General features: G+C 43.6%; 1 protein-coding gene across 2 annotated transcripts in view; it reads right to left on the bottom strand.

Moving 5' to 3' along the window:
* LZTS1 (leucine zipper tumor suppressor 1) overlaps window positions 1–25,149 on the bottom strand; it is a 298,358-nt gene that overhangs the window by 30,625 nt on the left and 242,584 nt on the right. For both annotated transcript variants that reach the window (XM_085633904.1, XM_085633905.1), the window contains exon 3: window positions 772–927. In XM_085633904.1, the coding sequence (XP_085490030.1) occupies window positions 772–927 (156 nt within the window). The remainder of the gene's footprint in view (window positions 1–771; window positions 928–25,149) is intronic.

The following is a 25,149-nucleotide window of genomic DNA, read 5'->3' as shown; positions in this document are numbered from 1 at the left end:
TAATTTCTAGAATAGCTAAAAGGCATAGCCCTGCTGTAGTGTAACTCCGATTGCCAACTTATAGCAGGGAGGCACTCCAGCAAAAAACCATCAGATATGATAGTTCTGCTATTACCATAAGCGCTAATTTAGAATTGTGCCAATTGGTGGCAATTTTGTGCTGCTAACTCAGTTAGGCCTACCTCCGTTTCCACCAATATGTGGCGGTAAAACAACCATATAAGTGATGGTAAATCTTTCCCATGGAGAGCCATATTGCCCTGATATTGGGGGTTATCCCACTGACAGACACAGCCAAAGAAACATGGCAAATTGGCGTGAACTGAAACACAGCCATGGAAACGCGGTAAATTAGCAAGAAGGAGTTACGTGATAATTCCGCTTATGCAGGATTAACACCACAGAAGGTGCATGGTATAGGGAGTGTGCATACTAGCAATGGAGCCTCTTCTGATTACAGGTCCACTTGCAGTGCACGCACAGTGTGGTAGAAATTTCACCAGCGACTATGTCCATTATCGTAACTACTGAGAATGAATTGGCCTATCTAGTTTAGATCTACCAGCAGAAGTGGACAGACATTTTGGATCAAATCATGTATCCAATATAAGGCTGGGCTGCCGCAAATACAGACATGTCTAAATATGGAAGGTTCTCCAGCGATAGGTGGTTTGGGTGCTCTACATTCATAAGCTAAAATATTTATTCTCGCCACAGTCTGAAAGCTTGACCCTCCACCCGGAGTAGCCTGTGCCTTTCTGGATGACTCACATGATGTAGGACCTGGCTTCCATTTTCCGAGGTGGACAGGAGGATGGTTGCGGAGTTACGGCGGAGTGCTGGATTGAATCCAGTCGGCCGTAAAACGTTCTTCTCTGACCCTTGTAGATTGAATCCGGTTGGCCGTAAAATGTTCTTTTCGGACCCCTGCAGAAAAAATGCAGTCATATGAAGACACAAGGACATTTAACGTGCTTTTAAATTCTTTGCCACAGACATTTGATGATAAAAATACCACCTAGGGTCATCATCTGTATTAGGAAAAGACAAATTGCTACCTTAATATTATGGATATCGCATTGAAAATCTTGCCTGTACAACCCTTGTGTAAATAATTGGAAGAGGTTACACACAATTTCTGTCATAGGAAACCCACACAAAAGATTAAGGATATTGGAGTGTGGATACTGACAATGTACCTTCTTAATACAGGTACATTTGCAGGGAAGGTACATTGTGGCAGGCACTCCGCTGATGACATAGTCCACTTTCGCTAGTCAAACCCTAAGTGGTGTGAATAGAATCGGATTTCTTGCAGAGTTATAATTTTACTCTGAGTTTAGTCAATATTTCCCCTTCTGCTTTCTAAATATTATTCCCATCATTGTTTGAATTTTGAGCCTCTTTTAGTCTGAAACGTAGTATTAGAAAAGTCAGAATTTAGGGGCAGACTCCAATCTATGGAATGATTTAAATGTAATTTTTAGGTCTCGCCTGGCTATCGTGCAAGCGATCGCTCAGCGAGACTTATGTAGGGGCTTCAGAAAATGCTCCCAAAGGCTTCCCAGGCGGATCGGGTGGCGGTTACGTGCACAACCACGCGCATTCCATTTGCCACCAGCTATTTCCTGCGCGTGCGCCGCCTCACGCATTCAGAGAGATTTAGTAAGGGGCACAAGACCTTAGGAATGCGGTTCATGGCCAGTGCATGTGAGGCATTCAAGCGCGAAGCTGGCATCGGACTTGAAAGCAGCAGACTGCTTTCGCCAGTGCGCGCTCGGCCTCACTTCCTGCATCCCCTCTTACAACAATTAACTTTCGCTATAACTCACACCCCATATGCTCGTTCCCTCCCACCCTTCCTTTGATGTCCGCTTTTCTTGTTGTTTACAAACCACGCCACACACTGCTGCACGCCACACACTGCTGCATGTCGCACACTGCTGCACGCCGCACACTGCCGCACACCGCATACTGCTGCGCACACTGCTGCATTACACACTGCTGCATTACACACTTCTGCACGCTGCACACTGCTGCACGCCGCACACTGCTGCACGCCTCACACTGCTACACGGAACACTGCTGCACGCCACACACTGCTGCACGCCACACACTGCTGCACGCCACACACTGCTGCACGCCGCTGCACACCCCACACTGCTGCACGCCACACACTGCTGCATGCCGCTGCACACCACACACTGCTGCACCCAACACACTGCTGCACGCCGCACACTGCTGCACGCCGCACACTGCTCTGCACGCCGCACAATGCTACACAAAACACTGCTGCACGCCACACACTGCTGCACGCCACACACTGCTGCATTACTCACTGCTGCATGCTGCACGACACTGCTGCACGCAGCACACTGCCGCACGCCGCACACTGCTGTACGCCGCACACTGCCGCACGCCGCACTGCTGCACGCCGCTGCATGCCACACAGTGCTCAATGCCTCACACTGCTACACGAAACACTGCTGCACGCCACACACTGCTGCATGCCGCACATTGCTGCACGCCACACACTGCTGCACGCCAAACACTGCTGCACACCACACACACTGCTGCACGCCACACACACTGCTGCACGCCACACACACTGCTGCACGCCACACACTGCTGCACGCCACACACTGCTGCACGCCGCACACTGCTTTTATGCAAGTTTATGCTACTGACATTGTAAATGACAATGCCTTTTATTTGTTTTAAAACCAAAACATAAATAAAAGGCATTGTAATTATACAATGCCAATAGCTCAAACTCTTATAATTGCGAGACCTATTGCATTGGAAATGCTTGTTTGCTGTAGTAAGAATTACGCTCCTTTTTGGAACCTCAATAATGAGCTAGGTGCTGATGTCCAATTTGGTGAGGTGTAGATTGTTGAAGAGATAGGTGGTCCTATGTTGTGGGTCTTTCCTTAGTTAGGTGGTCCTATGTTGTGTGTCTTTCCTTAGTAATGTTTTCTATGAAGGAGTCAGAGATGATGGTAAAATGGAGTGCTTTTTGTGAGTTGCGTGTAAACTCTTCCAGTTTGTATGCGTTAGGGCCAGCCCTAGATTTAGGTTCACCTTATGTTATTGATGGGTTTAAATTTCCAATTGATTTGGTTCAGCTGAGGGTAAGCTGCTAGATTTCAGTGGCTGGCTGTGAAGCAGTCTTTAAGAAATTCAGTTTCCCTCATTGGATGTGGGGGGTCTGAAAGTTGTCTGTTCTTAGTGTATTTGTTAAACTTGATTACATGAGTGTCAATGAGGGCCCAGAGCACTTACATGTATAATTAAAAAGCACGGTCTTGCATAGTATTCACAGGATATGCAAATGCATAGATCAAGGTTTTCTGATAAAGGTACTTTGGAAATGTGAATTAAGGAAAATCTCTGCTGTGCCAGTCACCATCTGCTGAGGATGGTCCCTTCTCATAAATCAACACCAGTGCTAGGTCTATTGTTTTTGTAGCATACCCATCCATCTGCTCTAACTGATCCTTTTAAATTCAGGAAACTACTTAAAATGAGGTTGTTCCACAGTGATTTGTGGTTTCTCTGAACTCTTCAGAACCAATGGTACCATAAAGCCCTTCGAAACGAAAGCTCTTTAGAAATACATGCATGAATTAAAAAACAACATATTTCCTGTTAACAGTACGTATAGTGCAATCCTATATATTTTTTATTATTCTTTGTCCAATGCCTTTTGTAATATCCTTTTTTTATGCAGTATTAGTGCTCACCTAATAATTATTTTAATAGCATTAATATTACAGTTTAAACCATGGATAATTATCTTAATATTATTACGAGTACATTTTTAACTGTAAACTTGGTGTTCTTACCAAATGATTCTTAGGGGAGGGATATTTTATAGGCTAAGAAAATTGTTGCATTTATTCTGAGCATATTTCAAATATATGTTTTCCCAACAAGTTAATTTTAGTACCAATGCAATACTTTGCAAAGTGAAAGGTTATACAAAAAAGAAACCTTTGTTAAAATTCTTAGAGTACTTTATGTTATACTTTTATAGTCTCAGTGTGTTTATCAGTAGGTCACAACACTATGTCCCCTCCTTATGTTAATAGGTACATAAGAATAAAGAAATAAGAATAAGAAAAAAAGAGGCATGCTACAGCAGTAGACATCATGTAGTGTTATGACAAGGTGCAGTATATCATTCTTCTCTAAGGAATACATACAGATGTTTTAAGGCAAATCATAAAAACAGAACATAAAACAGAAACGCAAGAGCAATATATGGCATAACAATAGATAGCATGACAATACTGCAGGTGATCTTGTCCATAAAACTCCATGGATAACAGACATTGTGGTGAACAAGTGTTAGGAAGCATAAAATGTGAACATTGATAGATAACATGTAGGGGGTTGCAATTCCTGGTGAAGTAGGCAAATTGCAACTTGTAGATGTAGAATGAGGGTGTGAGACTGTTATCCAAAGTGCTTGGAAATGCAAACAATGCTCTTCCCTCTAATGTGTGGCTATTGGCATGGAGAGAAGAGATGTAGGGAACCTTCTTAGAGAGCAAATATTCCGTGAGTGGTGCATAGGGAATTCATTGGGGTCTGGAACTGCCAAAATAGTTGTCCAGTGCTTTTCATACAAGTTTGGATTGCAGCCTCCAAGGACAGTGCTGAAGGGCAATGTTGTCTGCACCTCTTAGGTGAGAAATCCAATTCTGTCAGAACTTGAAGAAGGAAGCGGCAGTGTTTTCCCACTTGTTAAGTACAGATTTACAGGCCGCCGTTAACAAGATATCAATGAGCAGACTATCGTTAGATGCTCGGACCTGAGGGTCTAAGAAACCATGGATGAGTGAAAAAGTCACACTTCAGGCAAATCCCAAATAGGGTCCAGATAAAATCGAACACTCGTTTCCAGAAGTGAGATACAGCGCAACAGTAGAAGAGTACGCGTGAAAGAGCCCCATTGTCTTTGTTGCAGTTCCAGCACAATGGGTCATCTCCGTGTCCAAAATGCCCTGTGTAGGAGTCAGTATTTAGTTTGGGATAGGGAGGGAGTGATTTTAAGTGAAGTGACTTATTTCCAGATAAGGCCCCAATCATCTGTAGGGATTGAGTCAGATGAGTCCCATAACTTTAGTAAATTGGAGGTTAAAAGATTAGTTTTGGGTTTCAGGATATGGTAAAATTTGAAGGTTTGGTGTCCAGTTTTGTTGAATGTGGACATAAATGTAGGTAGTGTGGGATCAGTGTAGGGGCAATTCGATTTGGATATGCTAGCTTTGAGTTTGAGGAAATCGTAAAAGTCCAATTCTTGTAGATTACTGTTGTTGTATTTCTTAAAAGGAGAGGGAAGTTTGTTTGAAACCCTTGTTGTTTTAAGCAGTGGATGACCAGGAGGGTCAATATACGCTTGTGCCTTGTATCTTAAATTTGGGATTATTCCCTAGTGAAGTAAAATTAGACTGGCTAATAGGCGTTTCCAGAAGTTTGTCAATTTTCATGAGAGCTCTTTTTGTGTTGTTAAAGATCTATTTGGATGGATGGGATGGTTTGATCTTGGTGGATAAAAGCATAGTGGTGTTGAGATCTCCAAGAATCTCCTTCTCAACCAGGAGCCCTACGGGGGTGTGGCCTGGACAGTGAGAGAATCATAGGAATTCCTGCCCAGCTAGGAATGCCTGTTAGTAGTTGCTGAAATCAGCCAGGTTAACTCCGCCTGAATTTGTGGGAAGTTGTAATTTTTTGATGGCTATTCTGTGGCATTTATTCTGCCAAATACATTTCCCTAGCATTTTGTCTAATTTTGGTGGAAGTGTTTGGACAGAGTATGCGGTAACATACTTATGAGGTAATTGACTATTGGGGTTTCCATCATTAAATTGTTTCTATGCGACCCCACTAGGGAATACATTTGGGGTGCCACCCATCTAGTAAGTCTTCTATTTTCTTTAGTGTCAATTTTTCGTTATGTTGTAAGGTTTCAATAAAGACAGCCCCAAATTGTATGCCTAGGTACTTCAAAAACTGCAGCCGCCACGCCAGCCACGATGTATCTAAGTGGTCAATAGTACAGAGATTGTTAAACCCTTTTACTTCAGATTTGTCTTTAAGTTTGTATCCTGCCACCACTGCATACTCATCATTCATTTGTATTAAAGTTGCGATGGACGAGCAAGCATTCCTGGTCATAATTAAGACATCGTCAGCATAGGCTGCCACTTCAAGAGTAGTTTTATTTTTTTAAAATACCGAAAATCGAATTGCATGATTGGATATTATGGAGAAAGGGTTAAAGTGCCAAGATTAATAGAGGGGCAGGGAGGGCAACACTACCCTGTTCTTCTTTCTAGATTAACGGCGAGGGACATAAGGCCTCCAGCTCGGACATTGGCACATGAGCCACTATGTAAAGCCATTACCATCTTTGTGTGATCGTCTACCCCCAGATTGAATTTTAGAAGACTTACACAGAGTAATATCCACAAGACTCTATCAAAGGCCTTTTCAGCATCTAATGTTATCGTTACTGTCTCTGCGGTGTTGTCTTTGGCTTTTTCAAGAATATGGCACAAGAGGTGAGCATTGTTGTTAGAAGTGTGGCTCACTGGTTAGAGTAGGCAGACCTGGAAGCAGAGGTCAGCCCGGGACCAGGGTTCAATTCCCGGCTCGGCTGGGTCTTGAGTCCATAAATTGTCCATGGACTCGATAATTCTCGCTCCAGTGCATACTCGATTCATGGGTTCACACTCTGTGACTCTGGGCAATAGCTTGCTTAATCTCCACAATGGCCCTTCGCGGCGGGATGCCTGGCTTTCACCTTGTGGATGCCCTGCTGGGTTATCTCACAGGGTAATACCAGGATGGGTTCCCTAAGCAAGCGCTTAGAGACCGGCTGGTGATTTGCGCTATATAAATATCTGCACATTTACACACATTTACATTTACAAACCATATTTCATAAAGCCAACCTGTGCCTGACTAATTAAGTGTGGGGCAAAGGGTTCCAGTCTTTTACACAGTACTTTAGCATATATTTTCACAGCAAGGTAAATTAGGGAGATGAACCTGTAATGTTTTGCGAGGTTTGGGTCTTCCCCTCCTTTGTAATCACCACAATGGTGGCCTCACTTGCAGTCCCGATGACAGAGCCTGAATTTGCAAAGTGATGGAAGAAGTCTAATAGCGTTGGGCTGAGACTTGGAGGCAAATGTCATAAAAAAAGGCCATGAAACCATGTGGTCGTAGAACTTTGTTTGGTTTCAGGGATTTAATGGTCAAGGCAATCTCATCTGTGGTGAACGGAGAGTCAGGGAGTTCTTATCTTTTTTGGTAATGGTAGGTAAGTGTATTTTCTTTAAGTACTCCCTGCATTTATCGGGGTATGAATCTCAATCGTCTTTATATAGCGACTCATAAAAGTCTCTAAAGACTTCCAGAATCTTATCTGGGTTTGCTTGTGTCACGTTTGAATTGTCCTGGAGTGTGGGGATACCCCTATGATTTGGTTTATATTTCAGATAATGATGCCAGCCTTTTCCCATCTTTATTAGTTTAGCACAATTTCAAATTCTTGTATCTATTAATCCAATCCCCAGCTTTCTCACTCAGTATCCTATTGTACTCTTATTTTTTTATTTGTTAGGAGGGGAAGTGTGCCGGGTTCTAATTAGCAATATTATTGGTTTCTTGTTCTTGACCTAATAGCTTGGCTTTATGTGTTTTGTTCACTGTATATTAGATCCCAAGTTGGAAACTTTTACCAGTAGCCTTAAGGGTGTCCCACTAAACGGTGGGGGAGAAATCCACAGCCAAGTTATCCCTAATGTAATTCATTATTGTATTTTTGATGTTCATTGGATGGGTTTCTTTTCTTAGATTGTTTAATCTTAGTGTCTCTGGAAGCTGTGTCTTTAATGGACTCGTCATTGAGACACCAAATTCTACAGGATGCTTTTGTGACAACCTCAAATAGAGATAAGGAGATGCATGAGTGATTGGAGACAAATATAGGGGAAATGTATGTCTGATCGAGGAGATCTGTGTGTGTTTGTGTTGGAAATCAAAAGGTAATTGATTCTTGAGTTTAATTTGTGAGGGTTGGAGAAAAGAGTATAATCCCTGGTGTCTAGGTGTTGTAGACTCAAACAGTCACACAATTTGAACATTGAGCATAATTTAAGGAGCACTTTATGGGACCTTGGTGTCTGGAATGATGACCTTGATTATCTGTCTACAGTGCCATCTAGGGGGCGATTAAGGCCACCACCCATGATAATCAATCCATCGTCTGGAATATGTTTTAGTGGGGTAAATAGTGAATCCCAGAAATCAGGATTTTCAGAGTTCAGGCCATAGACATTAAGGACATGAAAAGAGTTAGCATTTTTGGTAAGTTTCACTAGGATCCATCTACCCTCATCATCTATCCTATGCGAGTCTACAACCAATCCACATTTTCTGGCAGTCAAAATAACTATCCCTTTTTCTTGTTGGGTGCGGGAGAACACAGAGTTCCACTGATCCAGTTATTACCAAATTAGGTTAACTCTTCAGAGCCAATCTTAGTTTCTTGTAATAAGACTACATTGCATTTGAATGTATATAGGTAGTTTTCAATTTTGTTGTGTTTAACCAGGTGATTGGGCCCTATACCATTTAGTGAGATCACCTTTAGATTATCATCGAAGGAAGACCTAGACATGTTGTAGGAGTTTATGTGCGGTTGTGGAACACATGGGAAGAGGGAACAGTTGGATCCTAAACTGTAGCCCGGCAAATGAGAAGCGAGTTATATCCAGCAGGGATAATGCTTGTGGAGATGATGTCTTCGGGAAGTAGTGCATCTCTGCTATCCATTGAGGAGGCTGTGTGTAGCCACCGTATTGCAAGTAAGTGGATGTCGAATGTTCAGAAAGCAGTTTTGTCATGCCAATGAAATCAAGCAGTACAAACGAAAGGAGCACACTAAAATAAGATTCAACATAATAGAAGAACAGAAACCCATCCAATGTACCCTCCCCATCCTCCTACCCACCCACCTATCCTATCGTAAACACAGAATGCGGGGAAGACAACAGTGGGGTCTCATCCCAGCCGTCACAGGAGTGTGGAGAACAGATCAGGACATATGAGGCAGAGGTCCTGTTAATAATGTATTGAAAGCACCGCAACATTAATGAAATAGGGTCACAGGATTATTAACAACTAGTCACACTTAAATGGTGGCTACGAAGGTGCTCCTAGTTCTCCATGATGCAAGTCACCATAAATGGTATGATCCATAATTTCAAACCTGAGTCGACCACATGAACTTGTCATCTAGAAACAGGTGTAACATGTATAAGAATTAAATTAAAGTCTTAAGGCGACTAACAATCGGGGAATATGAGGTGCCCTGATTTCGACAGGTCAACTGTAAAGGGCAATTTGTTTCGCGCAGTACACAATTGGCTGTCTGTATGCCCAAGCATGGGGGTACTTACAGTTCAGTGAAACACAAATAGCACAGTACTGTGGCTGCATGTAGTAATTTGAGGTGGGTGAGTACAAATAAGATGTGTTATTGTGTACTGCGTGAAGCACCAGGGTATACTTATAACTTGAAGGTCTGTGAGGTCGGTACAATGGAGTAATCTCCGGGTTCTCTAGGGTGATGTTTAAGGTGATGTCTAGGGTGAGGTATTCATGTATTTATGAGGCCAGGGGAAAGTTGGCAAGGCAATAAGATGTGGTGTGAGGACTTGCCTGGTGTGTTGTACCAGTGCAGCTACAAGGACATTAAGGAAGGTATAGATCTAGTTTGCGACAACAGGACACCCCATCTTTGTAACTGATATTCTGAGTAAAGAGATATAAAGATTGTTGCAAAGTCATCCTGTGCCAAGGGCAACCCCCAACTTTTTGCTGACTGATACTGGTGGAAACTAATTTTGACTAACCCTGGGCTCTGCCTAACCAGGCCCAGTGCCAGTGCTAAGCTGAAAGAGACACATTAGAATAAAGTTAAAATACCTACATACACTAGGGTACACAATGGTATGGTGGGGTACCCCTGTGATTGGCAAGACCTCCCCTATAGCCCCCTAGTATATAATAGGGCAGGGGAGTTGAATCTACGTAGAAGTCCCCAGTAGCCTGGGGCATGGCAGTTTAGAGGCCAGCAGCCCTTTTCTGCACTTGCATGTGTGCACTGCTGAAGCCTTAGGTCAGTTTAAAATTAGCCCTGGGTGCCAGGACTGATTTTAAAAAGTAAATTGTGCCCAAACTCGACTTTAGTGTTTGGGGCACTTACAACTGGATAACCTACAATGTTTTGCCATATTAGGGACCCCCAGAGTCTCCCCTAGGTATCCCAGGGGTGGGGGGTCAGTTATTTATAAGGTACACCCTTATAAAATGAGTTTTTATATGCCTGGGTAAAGTGGAATTTCACATTTCACTCCCCACATTGTGGTAAAGTGCTGCTCAAATTCGACTTTGACGCTAGGAGCACTGTAGAGGGAGAATCTGCAATATTTCTACAGATTCAGAACCCCTAAAGTCTCCCCTAATTGCACATGGGTTGGGGTCCCTGTAGATATAAGACAAGTACTTATAAAATATGTTGTTGTATGTCCTGGTGCTGGAAAAATGGCCCAAGTCATTTTTCCCATTGCAAATTCCTTGTTACATAGGTTAACATGGTAGGAAGTTATTGATTAATACCTATTGATAGGAGAGGACTAGAAAAGCCATTCAAAGACTTCCCAGAATGGTATTAATAAATCCAACAATTTCATATTGTTGAATTTCTCCTAAAGTGTACATACAAGAAGTTATAAGACTTTCTTGTTTGTAAGTCCAAATTCAGCCTTCCAGTGGTCTGCCCTGATTGGTCAGAGTTAAGTGGATTAGCCAGGCTGCCTTGAAGAGGTGATAAAGAGCCCCTGGGGTTAACCAGCTCTGCTGGTAGGGCAGTGTGCTGTTCAGTAGGACTGCCAGACCAGGGGGAGGAGTCGTAAACCATGGTCTTCAAAGGCAGAGGGATGGCCACAGTGTCAGTTTCCACTTTACACTTTTGACCCCCACCAGATCCAGGATTAGGGAAGGTATGTGCAGAGGGTAGGGGGAGAGTCTATGGAAATAAGCCATCATAGGGGGTGTGTTTAGCCAGCTCTTACCTCCTTGCTTGAAAATCAGCCATTATGGATTTGAAGATTTGATGCACTCTGGGACAAAATAATGCCACACTCTACAGGATGTGGTCATAACTTTGAGGAGTTACCATGCTCCCATTGGTCAGAAGTGACCTCCTGCATGACCCAGAGAACTTGGAATATGTATCTGAGAGGGGCAGAGCCCTCCATATCTGCTGCTTGAAACTTACTGAAGCAAGAAGTGCCCTGCAGAGAAGTTTTCCTGTGCAATGATTTCTAAGGTCTGACCACTGAAAACTGCACCATCTGAAACTACAGACCTGTGGATTATTTTGCTGAAAAAGAACTAAAGAGTGAACTCCCTGAAAGCTACAGGTTAAAAAAACTCAACTGGAACATCACCAACTAAATCGACACCTTGGAGAACTACCAAAGGATTTGTAAGGGTTTTGTATCAGTGGATTGTGGGAACTGAAGTCCTCAACTTTCAAGGATCATCTCTGAGCTTCCAGACCCTTGGAGTGAGTTTGAGACACTTTGGGACCCCTTGAGGAACTCCAGGAAGAAGTTCAAGAAGTTTGGAGAACTTTGAAAAAAAAGCTCCGACCGCCTGCCTTCAACCGTGAGCCGGCCAAGCCAACCAGGTTCGACCCGCTAAAAGCTCCATAGCTCCAACTTCCAGAGATTGACCGGGACTAGAGAAAAGCTGAAGCCGGCAAACCCTCACCGGATCCGGCTACATGAGGAGCATCGAGAGACCCCGCGAGAAAAATCTCCAGAAAAGTTTCTAAGTCCGCTCGTAGGAAAAGTGACCGGGAACAACCCCGAGAGCCAAGCCTCCTGCCTTCCATCGCGTACTGGCCTGGATTCCTGGGTTGCCCCACTGAAGCGATCTTGAGAAATTTTCTACGTCTGCTCCAGGAAAGTTTACCGGGACCTCGTCACAAGTCAAGCCGGCGAACACTCACCGGATCCGGACTGGCTGGGAGCTTCGAGGGGCCTCGCGAGAAAAAGCTCCAGAAAAGTTTCTAAGTGTGAACGTAGAAACTGGGACCAGGTGTCATTTTAAAGATAGAAATATTTCCTATTTTTATAAATTGGTGTTGGATTTTTATTATGTGTGGTGTCTTAATTATTCACTGAAATAGTGTTTTTAAATGCTTTATATACCTGTCTTTAAAGTTAAGCCTGTCTGCTCGCAGCCACCTTACCAAGGGTTGAGCATAGGAATAATTGTCTAAGACCTATGCTGAGTCCTATCATGTGTTAGTGGCCTTATTGCCAGTGGCAGACTTACATTTGCCCCTACCAATAACTCACTTTCCAACAAAGATGCGCTACCATATTGACATAACATTGAATACATAACGTGCATAGATACACTTATCTGCATCAGTGTTATAGAGAGCGTTGTTACTGTGAGTATCAGTTGATATAGAGGATGCAAGGTCAAACAGTTATGGTTGACATCTAGCATTTAGGAAAAAGTATCAAGCTTTCCTCATGGAGGAAGATGTATGTTGAGTTTCCGTAGAGACGTCATCTCCTTCATCTAAGAAGGAATGCAAGTCTTTATAATCGTTGAAAATGTGGTGTTTCCCATAGGCAAAAACCCTACATTTTGCAGCACCCGGAAAGGAGAATTGGAGGTTCGAGTTCTTCAGTCGGAGTCTAAGCGCCAAGTAGCCCTTTCCGACCTCCACCGTTGATTTTGAATAATTCTGCGGCAGGAATATTTTGTGACCGTTCCATAAGATATGGTTGTTTTTTACGTATATATTTCTGAATCAGCTCAGCTTGTTAATAGTGTAGATGCCAACAGAATATCTGACGTGTGGTGGATTTGTTGTGTGTTTTATATGAGGGGACTCTGTGTGCTCCCTCCAGGTATTTTTTTTAATGCTAGACCCGTTGCTTGTGGGAAGCACTTTTCAAGTAAGGCAATACAAAAATCCAATGAGTCTTCCACACCCTTGGACATTCCAAGAATAAAAATTCTAGCCTACAATTTCTATCCTCCAGCTCTGCCATGTCCCTTTAGTGGGCTTTGGATGAAGCTTGTGGTTTCAGAATGTCCTTATTCGAGTTGGCCATTATGTTATCCACCGGGCTGATCTTGGACTCTGCTTCAGCCACTTTATTGTTGATGGCTTTGATGTCCGACCTTATTGCGCAAAGTTCTAGTTTCATCATATTGGACTTGGTGGATTTGACGAGATCATGTACTTCGACAAGTTTCTTTAGTATCAAGTCCATAGTGTTAGTGATGTCCACTTTCCCCTTGATCGGAGAATCTGGGGCTGGGGTTTCCACCTTTCAGCATTTTAGGCCTGTCTTGGTTTCTTTTTAAGCTATGGTTACGCTACTGAGGGGGCGTCCAGGAGTCACAAGTAGTTTAAGCACGGGTGCAATTGTAGATCGTTGTCTCAGCTCTGTGGTCAATTAAAGTTAGTAGGCGATGGAGGCACATATATGTTGGGAAGTTGGAAGCTGTGTGCCACTGTAGATGGGTCAAGTCATATTCCACGAGGCGACTTACTGCTTAAGTTATGAAGAACAGTGCTGTGATGGGCAGCATTCTTAGATGCTAAAACCAATACAAGCAGAGTTGGTATCTGTAGTCACCCACAGTGGGGTCAAGATCTGTAGGGGGTTTCGATGCAGTCCAATGAGCCAAGGCGGTATTTTGAGCAGGTATGAGCAGGATTATTGGAAATCCCAATAATTCTCAATAGACCTCAATAAATGTCAGAGCGCGCTCAGTCACATACGTGCACAGTCACATGCACATTATCATGGATATCTGGCTAACATGTGGATTGGCAAGATGTGTTATCCATGGTGGTCAATCTTCTTTTGGGGTTCTAGCCCAAGAATGCTTGTTGCTGGTCTCAATAGACTGTCGGAGGGAGCAGGGCAAGCACATTTATTTGTGTATGTTGTTTGGTGTATCAATTGGTATATTATGTCGTCAAGGGGATCTCAATACATACAAGGCCCTGCTGTAATATGGCTCTCGTAAGCAATAGAGGGGTATTGCTGACTTCTTGCGGATCCAAGGCACTGTTTGGGGTTATGGAGCATTGTTGTTACTTCTGGGACCCGGCCTGATAGGGGGAGCCGGGATTGTTGGAGGAACCGATGTCAGAGGCTCCGAAGTGCATATGCAGTTAGCGGTGCTGGGGAAGCACTGAGGAAGCACTGGGAGATTTCGGAGCCATGCAGTGCGCTGCCATTTTAGGGTCAGGCACGCTGAGTAGTTACTTCTTGCTTTCCAATGTTGTTTCAGAGTGCTAACAGGTGTGAGCAAAGTACCGGTATTGCAGCAAGCTTCAGAGATCCCACTAAGGTGTGATTATTGTAACAAAAAGGCGCTTACTTGTAGTCGAGTAGCTTAATACATGAGAACCATATAACCTGACTTTACTGCTTCTCGTAGGCTATTTTAATGATGGGCAGGTGGTGTTCTGAGCGTACAACATCCAAGGTGAATCCCGAGCAAATAATGTTCTTTCTGGATTTTGCCTGATCTATTTGGGTGCCGGCCCGTGATCTGATGCAGGAATCCATTATCAACGCTGCAATTAGTGTATCTAGGACTGCTGCAATTTCAGAAGTTAGCCCGTGATGGCAAGAGCAGCCGGATCAAGTCACCATTTACGGTGCCATCCAAGCCACGCCCCCTTAAAGTACATTTAAACAATAAAAATTAAATATAACTAAAAAAGTCAGGCCTGGTCAACTAGAGCCATGACCAACAATGTTTTAGAGTGAAAACTGGTCTGGCAAGAGTAGGTCTAAAACTGAATGTCACCATGCCCAGAGAACTTTTAGAACATCTTGTTCAGGTGCCTTATGTTGTGTAATATCCAGTCCTTGCTTTACAAAGATTTACTTTTCTAACAAAATTTGGGTCAGCACCAGTTGTGGAGGTATCATTGTGTACAGGTGTCAAACAGAGTTCTTACAGCCACCTAAATGTACTCTAACCTCCCCAATTCTGCTGTTACACGGATACTAAGGATCACTGGAGTTATCTGATTCTGTGACGTGGTATTTTCAACATAATTATGTATATAAACCAAACTTGCAATGTAATCCACCATTTGCTACATCATTTGCATATTTAATAAAAAAAAGATTTGTTTTCTTGCTCAAAAGGATCAAAAGCTATTTAAAAAGGCACTGCGTCTAGTACTTTGCAGTGGAAGACCCATTTCAAAGGGTAACTGGTGACTATTTCAGGTGGCACACTTGTACTAATGAGGTCAACCTTTGCCCAGACAATATTAATATATATTTAAATAAATAGTAAAATAATACTGCCACGGAATGTTACACAGTACGGCAAGTAAGTCGCCTTTCTTGTCACAAAATTTGGTAACCCTGAGGCATAATTCAGTCCTCCATTGCTACAAAAGTCCAGTGGACTTGCTTATAGTGCTCTGGAATGGCCAAAGGAAAATACCAGGGACTTAGTAACATTACTGAATAAATAAGAAAGCTATCTGCTACATTTTGGATCCTCTACGGTTCCGAGAGGCATTAATATTGGGACACCTACGCAGGTGAAGTTTAGACATTCTATGTGTGAAACATAACTATGGTTAACATGCCTATATGGCGAGAGAAAGAAGGAAAAGGCAAGATGCCATACAAAAATGTACCATGGAAGAAGGAAGAGAGGACATCTGCATTGACTGGGAGCTGAGAGCTATGGTCTTGTCAACATGGAAGGTGTGTTCTCTGAAGGACAACACCTGGTTGGAACTGATCAGCTTTAGGCAACCAGTTAACAGGCAGTTTGCCAAATAAATCAGCCTCATCTTTTATGCTTTAGGCTTGAGATCATATTTCTGCTATTAGGATCTAGCGGGTAAATCAGATGATGTCAAATCTTGAGGTTTGTCAAGCCACACCTCAAGCTGCATGGTGTACGAAGGAAGGACAAGGCAAAGGTGGCAAGGGAGAATTTGGGAAGGAAACAAAGTTACTTTGTGACTAGCTTTAATGTTGTAAATAAATAGCATACACCTGACACATAAGCTGGACCATTGTGTCACGAGAGCTATCCCAGAATGGAACAGGAACAATTGAAGCCTAGCAGATGACAATGTGCCACCTGGCACACAGACAGACCAGCCTGGCACCCCAAGAATCTTCAACTTGGCCAATGGGTGACCTAACCCGACACGAGTAATTGCATCCTGGCAGTCTAGGCCCAGAAGAAAAGCATTCCCGACCCTAGAACATAAGCTGGCCCATCCTAACATACGCGGAGTCCATCTTGGTACATTTGCTGTCCCTGTCAGTCATAAGAGCTGTCAACCTTGTACATGAGATGTAAAAATGTGGCAGAGACGAACCAATATCCATGGAGATATGCTTTCACGATACCCCACATGACCGGTCCTATTCAGTCTTGAGAGCGGTCTTAAACCGGCACATGAGCTGGTCCAGACCAATGCACGAGCAGACTTGCCCTGGCAAGTGAGAAGGAGCTGTCATGATAGCTGTGCAGCTGAGCCTTGGCATATGATCTGTGAAGCCCTGGCACAAGAACAGCCCCAGTCTGTCAAACAGGCAGGCACAATCTGGTACTTCCGCAACCATAACCAGGCGTTTGAGCATTCACAAGCTGGCACATGAACATACCGAGACCAACATGTGAGCAGTCCTAAACAGGCACATGAGCAGACTAGTCCAAGTACATAGAGTGTATGCCATAATGTCTGCCCATCTCACCCCTTGCACATGTAGACTTGAACAATGGCACATTGTGTGGGTCTATCTTGGAGGCAGTGAATGTCTGGCATCTAACAGTTCCTGCCTTAGAAGTCCCAATCTAGAACCATAATATCGATCTATGATATAAAAGGTGCTTCAGTTGTTCTGCGGTTGCAGGAATGAGTCCTGGCACTCATTTCTGTGGACAGCTGTTGTTTTTCATCGTCAGACTGCGACCCAGCAACAGAGAAAAAGGCAGAAACGAGTAGGAACAGAAAGATAGCAAAACAGGGACGAGGGGAGAAAGCAGAAAGTAAAAAGAGCATTTAAGAGTGAGGTAAGAGGCAGGAATTGGAGCGTGGTGGAGGAAAAAGGCATGATGTGGAATCAAGACCAGGTAGCCAGTGTATTTGGCAAACCTGGCATTCAGCAGTCCCTGTGGTGGACTTCAAGGATAATGTTAGCCACAGTCACTGTGAAGGCTGACTTCCTTGCCCAATCTTTTACCGCTATGCCTGTCCTTGAGGTGTAACTCAAGGATAATATCTTGGGGGTGACTTACTAAAGCCAATATCCATAGCTTGGAACATCTGGAATTGGTGACTGTAAAGTAAAGTTGGGGGCGAAACCATACATACCCGACACCTTGCTATGGAGTTTTCACTGAGTTGCGAAAGCGAGCCATGGTATCAGCAGACGGCCCTAGATGGATTGAGGTCTGGATATAGTGGGGTGTCCATTTCTAAATTGATCTTGAGAACCTTTGAGGACCTTTGACAGAATAATCATATTCAGGTATGTCCATTTTTAGCACATGGGCAATTAAATGAAATGTCCAGATTAAGTTCTGTAGTGGCCAATCAGGGAACCAGAGGTCACTGCAGATCTTAAAACAGTGTTTACGCATTGGGAGAAATTGATACCAATATTGTATAGGGAGATGCTAATGATTTCTAGATATTCCCTGGATAAGATAAAGACATGATGGGGAAAAGATTTTGGTATCTAAGGAAACAATGATAGTTCATGAAGCAAGAGCATGCTGGCATGCCCGGGTTCTAAGTTGATTCAGTTATATTTTTCCAGCATATTTGACCCCTGCAAGACTGCAGAATTTATGAGGAGGCACCTGTAGAACTTCTCCATGTTGTAATGTAGATGGTTCAGATTTCTTCCACGTGGTCTGGACTTGTCCCGTGCTTCAAAATGACTACCAACAGGTTGTTGCCTTCCTTAAATTGACCGTATCCAATGTGTGGTGTTAAAGGAGCACACCATGCGGCCTAAATGGCAAACAAATGGGAAATAATACTCCTATGGCTGAAAAGGGTGGATGGGAAACCCACCTAAACGGATACTGAAGCACTCCTGCTGTTTGACTGACCTAGGCTCCAAACGTTTGGGTGCATATCACGTGTTCATTACTACTGTGAAGCAAGACATTGTTTAGGGAAGAACGGAAAAGCAAATGTGTTGGACTCAAGTAAAATGCATAGCTACGCATTAACAGAAACTGGTCGAAACTGGTGCAATTATGATATTGCAAATCCTGAAACATGTATTTTTGCTTATGAATTGATCTTGCTTACCTTCATGGAATATTGCTTATGGCGCATCACAAATCGGAGGACTGCCTGCCCGCTGTTGACTGTAAAGATGATATTGTAAGGTTCGTATGTACTGGAGTGAAAGATGTAAGAAACATGGTGTAGTGACCCTTCTTTTCATTTTGGTTTTTGTATTACAGTTTTAAAAATCAATAGAAATACCTTTGAAATTGGTTAGAAATCTAGCACTGCATATAACTGGTCCATCCTGAAGCAAGAGCAATCCTAGTCTGATAGGGGAGGAGTCCCAACAAGAAACATGGCCAATCCAGCCTGCTCTGGTGCAGGAGCAGTCTTATGCCGGGCAAAGGAAACCGCCTCCCTGGGTTATGACCAGACCCAGTCTGGAACATGAGCAGTCCAAGGCAAATACCCGTGCCTCTCTGGTCCGAATCATTCATTCCCAGCAGGGTTCAGCCCTGGCACATGAGAAGACCCAGTTCTGTCACATAAGCAGCCCTCTGCTCAGGATCCATGCCCAAAACTCTTGTCACTCTGCCAGAACAAAAAAACCACTACAGTAGGCGGCCGAATGAAGCCTGCGACCAGTGGCCGGAGATTAGTAAATATGCCTATTTCTGAAAAAGGTGGGTGGGGCAGCACTGGTGTTCCAAAAGACGCCACTGATCAATTAGAAGACTTTAATCATTATCCAATTTGGTAGCCAGATTTTGATATATAGTGCCAGGTCCATTCAACAATGTAAAATCTTGGATGCTCTCTGCCTACCTGCGTTTTTGATTCAAGAACGTTGGGCTACGGCAGATAGTCCCCTTCACTTACGCGTACGTCAGAGGAAGACACTGACTTTCTTCAAAAATTGAGTACACCTTGCAGTTAGCTGCTAAGTAAATAGTACCATGTAACAGAGTGTGTCAGCTGTCTTTACCAGTTCTCCATAGGACAAGGCTCAATTCAATGGCAAAATTGCTCAGTGAGTTAATGCTAGCAGTGACATCAGCTGCAATCAGCTTGTCAAAATTAGAATTCCAGCAAGGTGACCACATCCTTCCATCCTAATGAGTTCAGAAATGTGAGTATCAATAAATTGAATGTTTCCAAGCAGGTGTTAATAATATCCAAAGTGTGGTATGGTGAGCTATATTAAATAAATGTTTTATTATGAGGATAACATACATCTTCTGCTGGTGAGACTGACAAAGTAGATCCACAAAGGGAAGCAGACACATTCCAGAATGCTGAATAAAAAAAAAACCACTAGAAGGCCTGAGCTGAGGACTTATTTGATGGCAAAGCTCCAAGATATTCCAAGTATCAACATTTGCTTGGCTCAACATCCACTGATACCATTTGCAAGAAAAAGATTCCACACATTTGGTTTTAGAGAGTTTCCAGTTTCCTCTGAATGGCCTGAAAGATGCGGTCAGAAAAAGGCAAGCCAACATAACCATCACAGACTCTTCCAGTTCAGAGCCCTTTCTAGTACCCAAACCTTCATCACTTGTTGTTCCAGCTAAATGTTATGTTATGTTATGTTAGTAAAACTTACATAGCGCACAGCTACCCAAAGGTGTCCCGGCGCTTGCTACAGTCCTCCTAACTGAGGTATGGACATGAATATGATGCTAAGGAATAATGGCATAGAACGCTTCAGAGAGCTGCCAATGAAGAGTCTTGAGATCTGGAAACTCCACAACAAATGTGACAGGTATTGTTGCTGAGGCCACCTCACTACCACCTCAAATGGACTCCATTAGGCATCTTATCCCTTTATAAAGTATTTTCATGGTCATAACTGTTCTTCACTAAAGGATCCCACTGAGAAGACCCAATGCAGGGACACCCACCTCAGCCCTCTCCTGCGACCAGCTCCTGCTTGAGAGATTTTTGTTCCAGACTTATTTTAACTCCAAAGGTAACTTTTACAGATAGGTTCAACATAATCTCAAGGCTACCCAAGTCCACTTGGGTCCTGAATGGCATTCGGGATCATCTCTCGCAAAAAGACCCTGAACCATTTTCTGCCTTAGACTTTCATGGACTGTACTATACACTACCATTAATGTTTTTCCGACACTGATGGAGACATCCATTTTTTTTACAAAAATGAAAGATGCAGCTAGATATTAGTAATTTCATTTCGGATATATATAGCAGATGTTCAACCACCTGTGAGTAGGTCCTAGCTTCGCAAAAATAATTATTTATCCTGATGTTTAACCTCACCTTTCATATTTCAGTTACATCCGGTGCTCCCCAGTTTTTACACCCGATTTACAGAATGGGCCTAGAAACTCGTAATAAGATGAGCAAACAGTATTTGTATCCATTTTGTGTGCCTAATTACCCCACCTGCACTGATAATCATAGTGAGCATAATTTATGCTCATCTCCTATTAGACACTAGAATAACGAGCATTGGCAAAGGCCAATAGCTCTCTCCTTTGGGACCCATTGGCTTTGCTAAAACCTTTTAGCTGTGCTGTACACCACCCTTGGTGCTGTGCAGCATGCCTTAATAAAAACAAGCATTGGCATAGCCAATAGGTCTCGCCTTTGGGACCTTATAAGTGTTTAGCCATGCAACAGTTGCATACGTAAATACTTATAAGGTCCCAAAAGCGAGACCTATTGGCTATGCAAAGCGGCTGTGCGGCCACGAAAGTGAAAGTAATCATGGTAAACCGCGGCGCGCGCGCCCGCGCACATGCACTGTAGCTCTAGGCTGGCCTGGTAGCACTTTTTGGAGCCCTCTCAATAAGTCTCGCCAGACCAGCGCATGCGCTGGGTCAGGCGAGACCTAAAAAGGCCTATTGGATCATTTTGTAAGCACGTGCACCACACATGCATGCGCCTACAAAATGACAACACTTTTTTCTTCTTTTTTGTTTGCTGATCCGACTCAAATTGGCAAATTAAACAAGCATTTGCAATGCAATAGGTCTCGCAATTGCGAGATTTAGAGCTATTGGCATTGTAAATGACAAGGCCTTTTATTTATGTTTTAAAAACCAAAACATAAATAAAAGTAATTGTCAATTACAATTGCAATAGGTCAAACTCGCGTAAATGCGAGACCTGTTGCATTGCAAATGCTTGTTAAGACTTGTGCCCCGACTCCCCTGCACGATATGCTGAAGGAGTCCACTAAGAATTGGTAAACCTCGGTCTCCTCCTCCCCTCCCTGTACCGCGTGGGCCTTTGTTACGCCCCTCGTCCCTGGGTACGACTCTGCTCACATGAGACACTTGCATTTTCGTGAACTTCTCCAGTGGGTATAAGGTTAGGCGGACAATATATTCAGTCAGATAGCAGAGGAAAGCTTGTGAACGGAGCTGAGGGCAGAGTCACAAGGAAGAGGTTGGCGTTCAGCTTTTCTACTGTGTCACACTGGGCACAAGACAGCGAAAGGGAGTGCTGCTAACCGGAGAGCTGAAGCTTGTGGTCCGAAAGGCATCGCTAGCGCAGGAATCAAAACATGGGATTCTTTGTTCCATTTGTCTACGGTTTCCTTGGAGTTCTTGGGATATAATCTCTACATTGGAACCTCTAAAATGCCGCAAGGGGAGATATATTCCCTAAGAACAAAACGGAGTGTGCGGACAGCTTTCGAGGAGAAAAGGATAGTAGGAAAAGAGAGACGCAGCAATCCTCGTGACAGCCTGTATAGCGCACCGACTCCCGTCAGCCAAGTAGCGCTTGATACAGGGGATTAGACCTCGCAGAAGCTGTTTGTGTCTAGCCCTCTCTGAGGTTGTACAACTCATACATATGCTGCATGCAGAAATCAATTCTTGGTTTAACAGCAGTAGAGTTTTCTAAATGTTTTTTAGCCCGGAAATGTAACACACAAATACACATACATGTTTTCGGCACACAGCCTTAAGGCATAAAACCCACCAGCTTTACAATACATAAAGGACATACAATACAAGCATTGGCAATGCAAACGGCTTTAATGTGGGAACGCATCGAAATATAGGCATACACAAATGCAGTTTGCATTCATCAGCACATTAAAGTCAGGCCTGTTGAGTTTGCCAATGCTTGTTTACACTTAGAATAAGCTGCTCATGGCACCTGGTAAAATGGAAGACGCTTCTAATGGTGTTCCGCATCGGGTTTTTGACCCAGGACCCACAGAAACTTCGAACACCCAACCTCCAAAATATACACTGGAGAGAAACAACAGTCAACACTGCACCTGCACTTTCAAGTCTTCAATGCTAAGGCTGCCTTACCCCGCGCCTTTCTACGTTATTTCCGTTGCATGCCTCTGTCATGCTGCACCACTGTCATCTGCACATGCGCACACCTGCCCGCCTCGGTGGGCAAGATAACAGCACACGAGTGACAGCAAGGACAAACACTAAAGAAACCGAAGCAGGCAGTGCAAATTGTTTTTGTCACTTTACGTACTGGGCACACAAAATCTTAGCCTGCTGAATATTTGACGCTTGACTAACCTATTACTGGTTGTGCATATATATGATAATCTAAAGCGGAAGCAAACAAATGTAACATAGCTTGATTAAAGTGTCACGTGTAACACGGAGCCATTAGGCAGCTGCTTTTAATCTCACCTTCTGTGGAGCCAGTCTTGGCGCTATGGCCCTTGGCGCTATAGCCCTTTATAGTATCTGTTAAATGTCCCAGTCTCATGAGCAACATGTCCAGCCAGCGTTGTCATTTGAACTTCCAGACCTACACATCACCGGGCACAAAAATACTGGCCTGAGATATTCAGTCAATCTACACAAACATGACATTACCTAAGAACCAAAAGCACTGTGCAAAGGGCTAGTCCCCCACTTTCTCTAGTCGTCAGTCCAACTCTCTTCACAAAAACCTCACAAGAATGTCTCTGCCAGCCTTCCCTCCACCTCATTGACGTGAAAGTACTGTGTTTGAGGGTTAAAAAGGTACACTGGTGCTCCGAAAACTAGAATATTTTTTGGTAAAGCGACGAGTTAACAACACTAAAATAAAACATGCTTTGGCAACGCGGCCGCGAAAGTGATCGCAATCCCGATTACGATCGCGTGCAACGGAGGGCGCGCGTGCACGTTCACGTGCACTGTAGCTTTAGGCCACGGCAGCACTTTGAAAAAGCCTGTTTACAAAATGTCTCGGCCAGATCAGCGCAAGCGCTGAATCAGGCGAGACCTAAAAATTGGGGGGGGGGGGGTGCATGTAAAGGGAATTAACACGGATGCGGTTCGAAAGTAACACAGGGTAAAACAGGTGGATATGAAAAACGTTTGGGTGTGTACATAAGGTGGGGGGTGGTGGGGTAGAAGCACATTGACGAGAGAGCAGCATGTAGAGGGAAAAAGAAACACACGAGGGAGACAGCTAGAAAACACATGCACTCGTGTAGTGCTTAAGCAAAAAAAAAAACGTAGAGCCTGAAAAAGCAAACATTATAAGGACACTGTAGCCAATCCACTGTTTTACCGGGACATATGGATGTTAGTGTGGTAATCGTCAAAATCTGCATGTTATTCCTAAAAAAAAATAATCAGCCCAGGTCAATTCAAAGCGCACAATAACTTCTGAGCCCTGGAGTGTTGCATTTTATCAGGTGTGATAAATTCTGACTATCCATTCAGGGCACTTGCAATCAGCCCCTAAGTGTTTTGTGACACATTGTAGCACTACATGTAAACTTGCTACTTTTCTAGTATTATTTGTGACATGTAGCAGCCTAGTTTTAGATATACGTTACTAGGCTATAGTATGCTAACAAGGGTGTTGTACAGCCACATCTCTGTGACTACAGTGCAGAAGATTTAGAATGACATACTTTGATGCTCTCATTCTTGCCCCTATGGTGCAGTTTAGAGCAGAGGTGGGAATGGGGGTATTGGTGCGATGCCTGTGCTGTCAGGCCATTGTCCAAGGTATTCCCTCCAAGCCCTCCCCACCCACCGGTGGCACAAATAGGAGGAGGAAGGATGCGAGGAAGAGCTGTTTTAATCCCTTGTTCTTGCTCTAGCACGGATTTAGAGAGGAAGAGCTGTTTTAATCCCTTGTTCTTGCTCTAGCACGGATTTAGAGAGGAAGAGCTGTTTTAATCCCTTGTTCTTGCTCTAGCACGGATTTAGAGAGGAAGAGCTGTTTCAATCCGTTGTTCTTGCTCTAGCACGGATTTAGAGAGGAAGAGCTGTTTCGATCCCTTGTTCTTGCTCTAGCACGGATTTAGAGAGGAAGAGCTGTTTCGATCCCTTGTCCTTGCTCTAGCACGGATTTAGAGAGGAAGAGCTGTTTTAATCCCTTGTTCTTGCTCTAGCACGGATTTAGAGAGGAAGAGCTGTTTTAATCCCTTGTTCTTGCTCTAGCACGGATTTAGAGAGGAAGAGCTGTTTCAATCCCTTGTTCTTGCTCTAGCACAGATTTAGAGAGGAAGAGCTGTTTCAATCCCTTGTTCTTGCTCTAGCACGGATTTAGAGAGGAAGAGCTGTTTCAATCCCTTGTTCTTGCTCTAGCACGGATTTAGAGAGGAAGAGCTGTTTTAATCCCTTGTCCTTGCTCTAGCACGGATTTAGAGAGGAAGAGCTGTTTCAATCCCTTGTTCTTGCTCTAGCACGGATTTAGAGCATTTTTAAACACGCAAGCAGTTACTGAATGCCTGTGTGTGTTCACAATGTATCAGAAACCAGAACAGGATGAAAAAGCCTCCTCACATAACTGTGCTATTATAGGCATAGAGACTGTTTCCA

The sequence above is a fragment of the Triturus cristatus genome, chromosome 11 (genome assembly GCF_964204655.1).
Source record: "Triturus cristatus chromosome 11, aTriCri1.1, whole genome shotgun sequence".
Taxonomy (NCBI): Eukaryota; Metazoa; Chordata; class Amphibia; order Caudata; family Salamandridae; genus Triturus; species Triturus cristatus.
The sequence above is the reverse complement of the archived record's forward strand: the minus strand, read 5'-3'. Positions and strand labels throughout refer to the sequence as shown.